The 12,132-nt window shown below is 42.7% G+C and overlaps 1 protein-coding gene across 11 annotated transcripts in view; it reads left to right on the top strand.

Moving 5' to 3' along the window:
• The window catches only part of ST3GAL3 (ST3 beta-galactoside alpha-2,3-sialyltransferase 3), a 187,305-nt gene that overhangs the window by 130,556 nt on the left and 44,617 nt on the right, over positions 1-12,132 (top strand). For all 11 annotated transcript variants that reach the window (XM_059853992.1, XM_059853997.1, XM_059853991.1 and 8 more), the window contains 2 exons: positions 6,644-6,739; positions 11,103-11,289. In XM_059853992.1, the coding sequence (XP_059709975.1) occupies positions 6,644-6,739; positions 11,103-11,289 (283 nt within the window). The remainder of the gene's footprint in view (positions 1-6,643; positions 6,740-11,102; positions 11,290-12,132) is intronic.

The following is a 12,132-nucleotide window of genomic DNA, read 5'->3' as shown; positions in this document are numbered from 1 at the left end:
GACCTTCTTAGAGATTTTGCACACAACTGAGTCTCATCCATCTGGGGTTTATCTCAGTTCTGGTTGGAGAGTTAAGATTTTAATCTGTTGGAAAATCCACATATAGACTCTTTCAGAAGGTTGCTCATATGAAATTAGTGCTAATGACAGAGGGCAGGTGGAAGATTCTTGAAGTGAAGGTTAATGTAGTTGTGACCCTTGCTGCTCACCTGTTTTTGAGGAGTAGAATGTTTCATGCTTTTTAAAAGTAATTTTGCAGGAGATTCTGAAACATAACGACTCTGGCATGAGCCGCTCACTTCAGTTTGTGTTCTTTATAATGAGTTTGGCACAGATAGGAAAGATCTAACACTTAAGCCCCATGAAATGTATGCAAAATCCATGAGATACCAAGTGCAAATGAGACCTCAGGAACAGGCTATACGTTTATTTCTGTGGTTTTGCAGCAACAAGGTTTGGTGGTGTGTCAACACACAGATACATGGGGCAGTACTGTTTCCTTGGGAATGGTGATAAATCCTTATCAGTGGATGTTGGTTGTGTAGAACATATGCATCACAATCAAATACCTCCCAAAGCCCTTCCAAGTGAGCAGGTCTTAGGAAGGATAAAACCAGAAGTGTTTATGAGAGAAAGGGACTCAAGGCTTGGGATAGCAAGCTGGAAAGTGAGAGCCTAAAGGAAGAGGTGGATGGAGTTGCAATGGAGGAGTTATCAGAAGAAAGAGCTTGGGAACTGTAGGAGGTGTTAAGGCTGCCATAGTGCTGCTCTGGCAAACCAGCTTGGTGAGTAGAGCACAGATGAAAACTTGGGTATTGTTCCAGAAATGTTCTACAGTTGTGGTCATCACTGAATTCCAGTGCTGGCAGCAATGGCTATCTGCCATTTTGGATTCCTAAAAAGTTGGTGGAGAAGACTGGTGGAGGAAGGCTAGCTCCTTTTTTATCTTGTCTCAAGCTCCAAGCAGATCCTAAGAGTTCCCCTCCATGGCAGCACCAGTGTGCCGGGGGCAGAGCCTTGGGTCTCTCCCTTCCTGCTCACTGGTCAAGGAGAAAGTCCAGACCTCTCCCCTTTGCTCAACACCTTGAAGCAACTGGAGAAAGCCTGACTTAGGGAACCTTGAAAGGTCCCTTCCAACCCAAACCATTCTTGGTTCCATGATAGAGAACTGAGAAAATGTCCTATTGTGGAAGAATTAGATAAGAGACACAAATCAAGTCTGTTAGGTTCAAGGGCTTGGGCTTGGGAGGTCTTGTGAACTCTTCCACTTGTAGGCTCTCAGAAGTCCAGTGGGCTGATTGTAGAAGCAGGAAAAAAGGCTCCAGGTTCACCTTCTTTTCAGAATGGAGTTACACCAACATTTTCTCTGTTGGCAAGTCTAAGAAGCCATGTTTGCTTCTGCTGCTGCCCTTCTCCTTGTGCTGCTGCTACTGTTTAAAAGGGGACTTCAAAGTAGATCAGTGAGATGATTCCAGTTTATGAGCTTTTCTCTCAACCCAGGTCATTCCAGTGACTTCATTTCCAGAGCTCCCCTCCCACTGAAGAGTTGTGTGGGCACAGAGCTGAAATGGCAGCAGGAGAGGCAGAGGCTGGGATGGGTGGGGAGGGTGAGCACTGCCCAGCCCATTGGAGTAAGTGTTCATACACTGAAGGCAGCTTTCCCAGGGGAAGGGTGGGAGAGGCAGGAAAGGTGAGGTCAGAGCAGTGCGTGAGAGCACAGAAAGGAAAGAGAGGATTAGAGTTGTGTGGTGGAGGATCTCTACACCAAGCCTTTGCTCTTGTTCCTAGCCAAGCTTCTCTGTTTGTGCCCTCCTTCACAAAGCTGTTCCTTGAGAAGTTGCATTCACTTGCCTCTCGTAAGCCCTGAAAATGAACTTTGTTTGATTATTCCTGTGCTAAAGGGCATCCTGATGCACCTTTCCTGACACAATGTGCTGACATGGTGCTGAAATGAGGCAAACGTGATCCTTCCAGGTATGCATGCACTTTTCATCATCCCACAGCAGCTTTGCCAACTCACTTCCACTAATCCCTCCATTGTGTTATAGCTAGCAGCAGCTGGAGGGCATGTGAACAAAGGCTGTGGTTCACACCTGTACCACAGTGTGCATGGTGCTCTGCTTCCTTCATGACTCCTTATTACAGCACCGTTGTGTTGAGTAGTAACCTGCTCCTGCTCCAGGGCACGGGGCAGGTAAAGCTGCAGTGATGTTCAGGAGGAGTTACAACTCACCCCTGAGCTTGTCTGGGAAAGTTTGGAGATCCAGAGAATTTTCTCTAGAACCATTGACCTCTTCCTTCTGAGCTGGCATGACTTTCTCCCTAACACAGATGTCAGTGGACCTCATGTTTGAAACTTCTTGCCCTCCACTGGCTTTTCCAGGCCCACTTATATTGCTGAGATTTTCATTGCTTGATTTAGTGGCTCCTCCAGTGGTCTGTCCCTCATTCTGTTAATGGATCAGTGCTTGATTTATAATTCCACAGCCCATCTGCTGGCTGGACTTCAGTCGATTTTTGGGTTACATCTCTGTGGTGATGACATGTAAATTTCCTATGAAAAGACATAAATATAAAAGCCTGACTGACGTTTTTTGTATTGCCTCCAGCTGGTAATGAAAGAACACTGAGAGTTTGAGCTTATAACTATCATAGTCTTTACTAATGCAGTATATTACCTGAAGAAGTGAGGAAAGGATTTGATAGAACAAGAGAGGTGTGTGTCCCCCTCTGGTTCAGGTTGATAGCACCCATTTAAGTAACAGCAGCCAGATCAAACCAGAGTATGTTAAGCCTCCTTAAGCACCAGCTACCCTAAGGATGTATTTTTTAATTATTCTGTTATATCTTTCCTCAAAGCCTTCAGATCCAAAGTTGCATAAAGAAAGGCTTTGTGGTTTTTCTCCCCTGACAAATCCCTAAAGCACTTTGATAAGAGAGAAGAGGAAATAGGAATTGCTACGAAGCATACACATGTTTACAGTTCTATATTGTTCAAGAAAATCTGCATGAATCCTGCTCTTCGTGTAGATGAACTGAACCTTGGAGTATCTGTGTCAAGAGTCTGTACATCTGGCTGCAGCTCCCAGCTTAGGGCTTTAGGGAGTATCTGTTGTGGAAAGTCCATGACCGTCCTTCATACCACCCTGGTAGCAAACTGAAACATGGGCTGTGTCTGATGTGCTCAATCCTTGAAATCTTCTGGAAAAGAAATAGGGCTTTGACATACTGTGCAAACAAGCACAAAGGTGTTTGCACACTTCTTTGTGGAGAAACAATTGAGCTGTAACTGATGCTGCTTGCACTGTGTATTTCTTCACCCAGAAACTTGCCCGGAGCCAGCAGTGACTGTGCAGGTTTCCCATGCTCAGGCACAATCAGTAGACAGAGTACATTTGAAAGAAATTTAAGCTGTTAGAAGATCAAAGATGAGACCTTAGGGTCAGAAAGTTACTAATGAAAAATCTTATCTGCAGACTTAAGGGAAAAGGAGAATGCATTTAAATATGTCAGAACCATGAGGGTAGAAGAGTGGTTCAGACATGAAGCTGGGCAAATGTGATTAACCTATCAATTACAATGAGTAAAGGCAAACCATTCAGTTAAGTATTTGTTTCATTTTTGGGGGTAAAGATAGAAAAATGTCTTATTTTACAGCAATGGTGAAATACTTTGTGATTCTTTTATTAGTAACTACAAGGATATTAAATGACAATTATATGTCTTTTAAAGTCAGTAAACACTGAAGAGTTAAATAAAGAATTCTTGTTGTTATTACTGTTTGCTTTTTAGCCCTTCCTGGAATGTTTGAGAGAACAGCAAATGTTGTGCCATTCCTGGAGAAACATGGGAGATAATACAGAGGTAGCTGTAAGTTGATTCGTTTGGTTTTGCAGGAAAAATCCTACAGAGGACAGAGCCAGGATGGCAGCATAACTGATGTTATGTTACTTTGGGTTTGTGGAAATTAAATCTTGCTATGCAGAAGGTATATTTTTAGATGAACTAGAAGCTTGAATGGTAAAGGTAAACTTTTAGAGGCACACATTAGTTATTTGTCTCAGTCCATTATGTTCTGTTTCTATACTACACCATTTAGAGGTATCCTTTTTAGGAATAGAATATGTTACACAGCTTTAAAAAGTTATTGTCAGTGTGGAGAATTAATCCTTTAGTGACACTTGTAGTGTAATCCTGCTGGCAGGTGTTCACAGGGGCTAAAACCAGTCTGGAGTAAATGTGAAATTGCACTAGGAAAATTTGCCAGAACCAAAGACTGGGAAAGTAACGAGCAGGAGGGCCAAGTCAGTCCTGGCTTTTTTGCTGCATCCTTCACTGGAGCCAAGTCAAAAATCAGGCATCACTGAGGCAGCAATGCAGGTCATGTTTACAAGATGAGGATTATATTCTGCAAACCAGTGACTGTAAGAAGAGGAGTGGAATGATGTAAGTGAAATCTCTGTGTAAAAGGCACTCTACCTTGAGCAGCATTAGCTCTGCATGCTGGTCTTCCAGAATCAGTACTTTGGAGATCTGGGCAGAAGTTGAGAATTGTTCAGGGACATACTACAAGTGTGAGTCAAGATCTAGAAGAGCTGCCATACTGTGCAAGATGTCATGAGCTCACTCCAGTTTGTTTGGTCAACAGAAGGTTAGGAGTGGGGTTTGATCAGTCTGTGAGTCCTGTGTGGGAGCAGGGCCATGAAGCTGCTGGAACAGCTTTGGCTGGTGGAACTGGTTCTTCTGTCTCGTGTGCAGCAGCTCATGCTCACCAGCCTGCCCTGTGAGAGGCAGATGTTTATACACAGTGCTTTCTCAGTAAGTGGATCTCATGCAGATGTGGAAGGGACTGCTGACAGTAGATGGTGCTTTAATTTAGCAGAAAAGCAAAGAAAGCAATTAAGTGGTTAGAGGTTGAAACAAGCAGATCTGTATTCAGAATTGGTAAAAACATCCTAACAGTAAGTGGGAAGAGGATAGAGTGAAGTGCCTGGAGCTTGCAGCCTTTGGATTTCAGCACTATGCTCTTCTTCAAAACAGAAAATTCAAAAGGAGTCATAGCTGAGAGACAGCTGAGTAGAGAAGGTACAGTATTTCACCCAGCAGTTTGTTTTTTAGGAGGTCAAACTTTCCTGTCCTAATCATCAAAAGAGTGTATTTCCTTCTGAATTATCACTTGGCCAGAACTGAACTATGTCTCTTTCTCCCTCCTACAGCACCTTTTCCTTAAAGGTTTTGACAAAGCTGTTGTCATCTTTGTCACTGATTTTGGTGTACTTGGGGCTGAGTCTCCCTTTCCTCTTTCTCACAATAGACTGCTTGAACCAGATCTTGTGTCTGATTTCTCCTTGTTGCCAGAACTGGTTTGCTTGGGGTTTTTTTCCTATGCCACCATCTATAAAATTCTTTCTCTATTGTGGTTTGATTAGCACAAGCACACGCTTCTTTAGCCCTTGGGGATACCGGGCTAATATGTCCATCTGCATGAGGAAGTTTTTTCTTTTTCAAAAGCTTCGGTCTGCAGTGGAACTTTATCTGGGCAGGGGAAGCTGTTCCTGAGTATTTCCTGGTGCTGTTAATTCTGCACATGTCTCCAGCTAACGTCTCTGTCAGCGGAGTGACCTTCAGTGGTTTAGCTGAGTCTTTTAAGTGCCCTCCAGCCCTGCTCTGCAAAAAGGGACCCCACATAAACACAGCTTTCCTCATGCTGGCTCTTTAGACTTTTCACAAAGAGGACAGCCTAGAAGCGACCAGTTGACTGTGCCTGGGACTAGGAAGGCTGCCTAGTTCAGGGATCTGCTCCAAACAACTGATTGCCTTGGACCCTTTCCGAAAAAGGCCCTGCAGACACGTATTCCTTCAGTGAACTACCAGAGATGGAGGCACACTGCCAGAAGAGCCAGCTGCGTTTGGGATTAGATGGCTGGAAAGAAGTCCTTTCTCTGTCTTCAAAACAAAATCGCTTTTTAACATCTGCTGAAGAGAGTTCTCGTGACTCAGGGTTCCACGAGAAACTGTTCTCTTCCTTCTCTTTCCTGTTTCTTTGTTAATTAAGGTTATTTTTCTTCCTTTTCCTCACCTATTGTGTCTCCAGATACATTTCCTACTGGAGAGGCGTGGGGGGGGTGTGTCTATTTTTCTCTCAATCTAATGTTTTTCTGTCTCTTGAAGTCTTATGATAACAGCAGCAATTTTTGTCTCAGCAAGGTGAGCACACCCCAGATACCTGGCGAGATCTGCCTGCACTCATAAAATTGCTTGGAGAGAAGACTTCCTCACTAAACCTTTGGTTTATTGTTATTTCAGTGCTGAATGAATAATGAGATGGTTCAAGTAAACAGATGGGTTTGATTCAAGCCCATCATACCAGGGGTGTGTGGGGAGAGGAGCTGCTTGTCCTGACAGCTCATCTCATTAGGACACGTGGTGTGAGGTGTTGAAAGTAGTTTATCACATGTAATGCCTGGGCAAGATGAGGTGAGCTGGGGATCAAGTGTATCTCTGTCCCCCTCTTAATTCTTCATATTTACAGAGGTTTCCTGTAGTTCTCAGATTCTCTAGATGCATGCAAACTAAATATGTGCTCTCTGTGTGGTTGAAATTCTGTTACAAAAATCACTTCTCTCCTCTGTTTCTTCCACAGTCTCAGCTGCCGGCGATGTATTATTGTGGGAAATGGTGGAGTACTTGCAAATAAGTCATTGGGGTTAAAAATTGATGACTATGATGTTGTTGTCAGGTGAGTCTTTGACATTACAGTTCTTGTCCCATATTCAGTTTCTGTATCAGTTCACTTCCTATGCAGGCAAACTTAAACCTGTACTAGTGACAGTATCCCTTTGTATGGAAACATTAACTTACAGGGAGAGTAAAAATAGACATGAGCTTAAAAAGGTTTGTTATAAATGATGATCACATCAAAGGGTAAAGGCATTCCTCAAGCTTTCTGTTTTCCACAGCTCCTTGGGAATGTGGTCTCTTGTATGATATCACTTGAACCTTCCCTTCATGGCTTCTTTCTAAAAGCTGCTTTTGTGATGCCCTTAGGTGGTCAAGCAGTAACTCAGATTTCTGGATCTGCTCCCAGATACATTCCTGTGGTAGCTCAGGACAGTATTATTGGTCATACATGTGTAGCATTCCCCAGGAACTGCACCTCACAGTTAGGATGGGCAGGACTAAGCATGGTGCAGCATAGGGTGTTAGGAAGCAGGAAGCCTCTATGAGAGAGGACCCAGCAGTGACTGAACACCTGTAAGTGTGCCCTGGAATCTGGCAACACTTTGGCTCTGTGTCTCTGCAGATGACAATGTTGAATAAGGCGGCAGAAGCAGAGTGGTGGGAGTGCCAAGGACCACAGTCAGAGTCAGGACTTCTTGCTTTGGCTGAGGCCCTGGATCATCGCCATCTCAGAATGCCTGAAAAACGTGCTGATATGTGAAATCACAGGTCTAGTCATAACTCTCAGTCATAAATCTGTCAAGTCAGGGAGGCGCTCTGGGTGACTGGAGATTAACAAACATAATACCTGTACTAATGGAGAGTGAGAGAGTGCGTGTAGGAGGGAGGGAGGATGTGCTCTAGGGAGCTACAGACCCATTAGTCTGACTAAAAAAAAATGCAGTTTTCTATCAGGTTTTGAGTAACAAAATATTATTATGGTAAATAATAAAAGTGGGATAAACTGCAATGTAAGTTTATAAAACTGGTTTAATGTATTCTAAGTTGGTGTTTTTTCCTTAGTACAATAACTGATTTTGTATTAAAAGTAATGTATCTGATGTAATCTCTCTCAACTTTAATCAGCTTTAAGACGTGATGGCAAATAGCAAATTCTTTGCTAAAGGTAGAAGAAGGAAAGGGATTAATAAAGGAATTTAAGGCAGGTATTATTTAGCACAGTTTCTATTCTCTCACATGTGTAAGGAAAGAATAGGACAGACAGAGAGAAATAAATATCCTCTAACTCTGGACGAAAAGACCAAGATCCGTTTCAGTCTTTGATTCCTGTGAATGGTTCCCTGCTTCTCCATCAGTATGCTCGACACAGGGATGGCTGTTCAGAACAGGACAAAATTTTTACAACCCTTCTCCCAGCTCATCCCACTGTCAGTTGATAACAAAGAGCTCTTATTCCTCGTCATAGTCAGATGACTTGTAGTTATTTCAGCTGAATTAAAATGTGGTTTATAGCCTTTCCTTGGGCTCAGGTTATTAAAAAAGTAGCAAAAGAACAGTTCAATCCATCTGGTCTAAGCCACCCACTAAGATTTACATCAGAAAGGCCACTATTTAATTTCAAAATGAAAACTTCAACTTTTTCTCTCCACATCAGTAAATCTATGTCAGTTTGCAAGCTGGGAGGATGAGAGGGCAGCTAAGCACCTGTGCTGTTGGTGGGATGGATAAAGGAGAGAGAAGTCAACTGTAAAGGTTAAATGAAGCCAGGTGCTTGGAAATGTATCCAACTGCTTGCTTTATTCCCGTGGAAGCTGGAGAAGTCCCACGTATTATAACATCCTTTTTTTCATACACTGAAGAACTCATTTGAAGGATGATATTTGGGACCTAGGGAGTGAATTTTAAATGAAAAAATGTGCTACATATGTGGACAAAGGAGTGACCCAGCAGTATGTGGAGTTCTTTGATGCCTCCTGCGTTACCATGTGAGGTTTGCTAATTGCAGCAAGAAATTTTGTTCTTTGCAGTGAAGATAGCCCAATTCAGCTTTGTCAGTTCTAAAAGAGCTTGGAGTGAGTTACTGTTTTTCTTTAACTAGACATTATCAGATTTCAGTGCAGATGTTATTCCCAGCTGTCACACTATTTACCTGGCAGGACTTCTTGCAGCAGTCAGTCATCAGTGCTCTGAAATGCCTCCTTAGAATAGATTGCAGACTGGGCAAAAGTAAGTGTGTATCAGAAATTGCTGATTAGAACCAGAGAGGGATTCACCTGATAGTGATACTTGAGTGGTATCTGAAAGGATCTTCATGGTGGCAGGGTTAGGAGTTAGTGTCTCCATATGTAATCAGTGAACATAGACAGAAAAACACTCTGGAACTTCTTGCAGAGAAAACTGCCTGTCCATGGGCAGTACAAGGAGGCCTGAGATCCTAACTGAGGTTTTCCAAGATTCAGCTGTGTTTATAACCACCAGTGCATCCAGCCTGGGAAGGTGTTTGGGCTGTGGAATCTGCACCTTTGGGTGCTGTGGCTGCCTGAACGTTCCCTGCTCCATTGCCTGCACTGCCCTCGGGGCACTGCCCTGGGCCTTGGTGTGCTGCTCTGTCACTGTGGCTCCATCAGCAGCTCCCACTCTGGCCCTTTGCTGGACACCTGAGTTCATTTCACCTGGGGAAATGGTTTGGTTTATTTCCTGTTTAGATACTAAGTAGGGCTCCCAAGTTTTGAGAGTGTTAACAAAGTAAGCAGCAAAACAGTGAACCCAGCAGCTGGGGATGGGAAAAACCCTGCCAAGGAGCTGCACAGTGGCATTTGAAACAACTGCAGGCACCTCCTCATCCTAAAGAAAACAGATGAAAATATGTAAAACTTGCTTTCTTTGCAGAATATTGATACTATTGGTAGTATTCTGTTACCTTTAGAGCTGCATGCTTTTGCTTTGTATAAGGTAATCTGCCCCAAAGAAGCACAACATCTTAAAGTTTAAATACTGCCCACAGAAGAAGTGAGTGGTGTGTGAATGTGCCATCAGCAACAGAGGAAAAAGCAACGGATCAGGCTGGCTGGGAGCATTGTATTCAGGTCTAGTTCCTCAAAGTCAGGCTACAAAGGGTTTATAAACCATGGGAAAAGACTTCATCTGCTGTGTTCATTGTGGTGGTGCTGATTCTTAAATTGTTTTGCCTTTAAGATTTTATTCCTGATGATAAAATAAGTATTTTTGCTTAAAATGCTTAAGAATGTATTTCTCTAGATTTTGAATATGATTTCAGATTGTATAGAGATTTTTATTCTTCTAAAAGTTTTCCAATGTAAAATGCTTACCCAGGCTAGAAAAGACAAATCCAACATTCCTACATGGCAAAATTTGCAGTATATTGAACACCACCAAGTTCAAGAATGCTGGAATAATTCAAGCAGGCAATCTTGTGCCATCAGAGGCTGCTGTTTTATGTCAGCAAGATTTGTATTCCAAGTTACGTGAAAATTCCTCAGCTTTGGGTTTTTAGTCTTGAATAGAAATTCTGAAAACTTTAATGTCATGAAAGTCATCATGGATGTTCATGCCAAAGCAGTTTGCTTTTTCAAGGGAAAAAACTTTGTTCCTGAGAAATGTTTTAACAAAAGCACAGTTAAATATGTAGCCTCTTCCTCTAGAAATCAACATCCCCGAGAGCAAAGCTGTGTGACTGCATGAGTGTTTTCAGAGGGGGATAAACTTCCACTGCAGAAACTCCTTGGAGCCTGTGAGACTGCAGTGGTGCTGAGCCTTGTCCCAGCCCAACCTCTTCCTTTGTACTGGCATTGCAAGGCAGCTCACTCTCCCAATGGGCCAGTTTGGGGAATTAGAGGTGTAGATTGATCCTATGGGATTTTTTTGACCATTATTAGTTGGCTTATTCCTCTATGCAGCCTCACTGCAGGTGAGTGGTGTAAGCTCTGGGCTCGGTTGAAAAATGAGACCACTTTCAGTTTGTTTAAACTGATGAGGAGCTTCATCATCTCTTTCAGCACAGCCTTGCAGAACCCAACTAACACATCAGAGGAGCAATGGGCCGTTAAAATGTTAGTGCTTAGTTTGTTACTCTAAATGGGCAAGGACAATAATCTTCACTTTCCTTTTCCAAAGCCTGCAACCCTATTTAGATCACAGGAGTTGAGATGCAGAAATGGTTTGCATTATATTCAATGATAGAATTTATGAAACTTCTAATTAAGCTGTCGTCCCTTGGTACAAACCTCCGTAAGTGTTTGTGATGAAGAGCTGCAAGAATTAAGATTTGCTACTGTAGTAGCTGCTGCAGGGAGCTCCTGCCCAGCAGTAATTGCTGGGCATCAACACACAGGAGTGCAAGTGGGAATCTGAGTGTAAGTGGGAATCTGTGACAGTGTCTCTCCTCTCTGGTTGCCCTGCAGGCTGAACTCGGCTCCAGTGAAGGGCTTTGAAAAAGATGTGGGTGGCAAGACAACGCTCCGGATCACGTATCCTGAAGGTGCAATCCAGAAAATGGAGCAGTATGAGAAGGATTCCCTGTTTGTTCTGGCAGGATTCAAATGGCAGGATTTCAAGTGGCTGAAATACATTGTTTACAAGGAGAAAGTGGTAAGAACGCTGTCAGCTGACACTGTGAAGGTCACCTAATTAGTAATGATGGGCAGACATTGTATCACCATCACATCTGCCACATTTTGGTCTGAGGAGAGTTCCACTCTGTGTCCAGCTGAATTTAAGTGAAGACTTTCTTTACCTACATGGACTTCAGCTTTAATCATGTTCTACAAAGACATCTCTCTGTAATCTGTGTTGCATCACAGATGAGGCTTGGTATTCAAGATTGTCAGTGTGCACTGCAAACAATTAAATTACTTTTTAGTTATCTTAAAGAGTATTTAAAAGGACCAGATTTTGCATGGATTTTATGGACTCTTAGGATTCAAGAGCAGAGGAAGGAAGAGAGCAATGGGAAAGGGAAGAAATGGGAGTTTGAGGACAAGGATGTGATGTCACAGGAGGGGAGGAGGAGACAGCAGCAGCAGCACAACTTGTTGAAAAGGCTACAGTCAGACTTAATGTGACCTCCTGAATAGCACAAGCCATTATATTTTGCTCAATTACTGAGATTCATGATTTGTATTTGGTTAAAGTATCATCCAGAACAACAGTATCAAGTCTAATTTTAAAACACTGAAATGGTGGATACACTGCCTTGCCAACGTAAAAATTTTACCCCCTCATTTGCATGAGTGCACTTCTGAAGCACCACGGACCTGTTAATAGTCAGGGTTGCTCTCTTTAATTCACCTACCCAGAACGGAATCAGATTATGATCAATGACTTCTCATTCAGTGGATAATTTGTCTGTCAGGAAATCCCAAATAAATAATGGGTACAGTTCTTGTTTTACAAATCTTTTATATATATTTTTCTAATTTATATTTTTATTTA

This window comes from Haemorhous mexicanus, chromosome 9 (assembly GCF_027477595.1).
Source record: "Haemorhous mexicanus isolate bHaeMex1 chromosome 9, bHaeMex1.pri, whole genome shotgun sequence".
Classification (NCBI taxonomy): domain Eukaryota; kingdom Metazoa; phylum Chordata; class Aves; order Passeriformes; family Fringillidae; genus Haemorhous; species Haemorhous mexicanus.
Note: the sequence above shows the minus strand (reverse complement) of the source record. Positions and strands in the feature narration are given on the sequence as shown.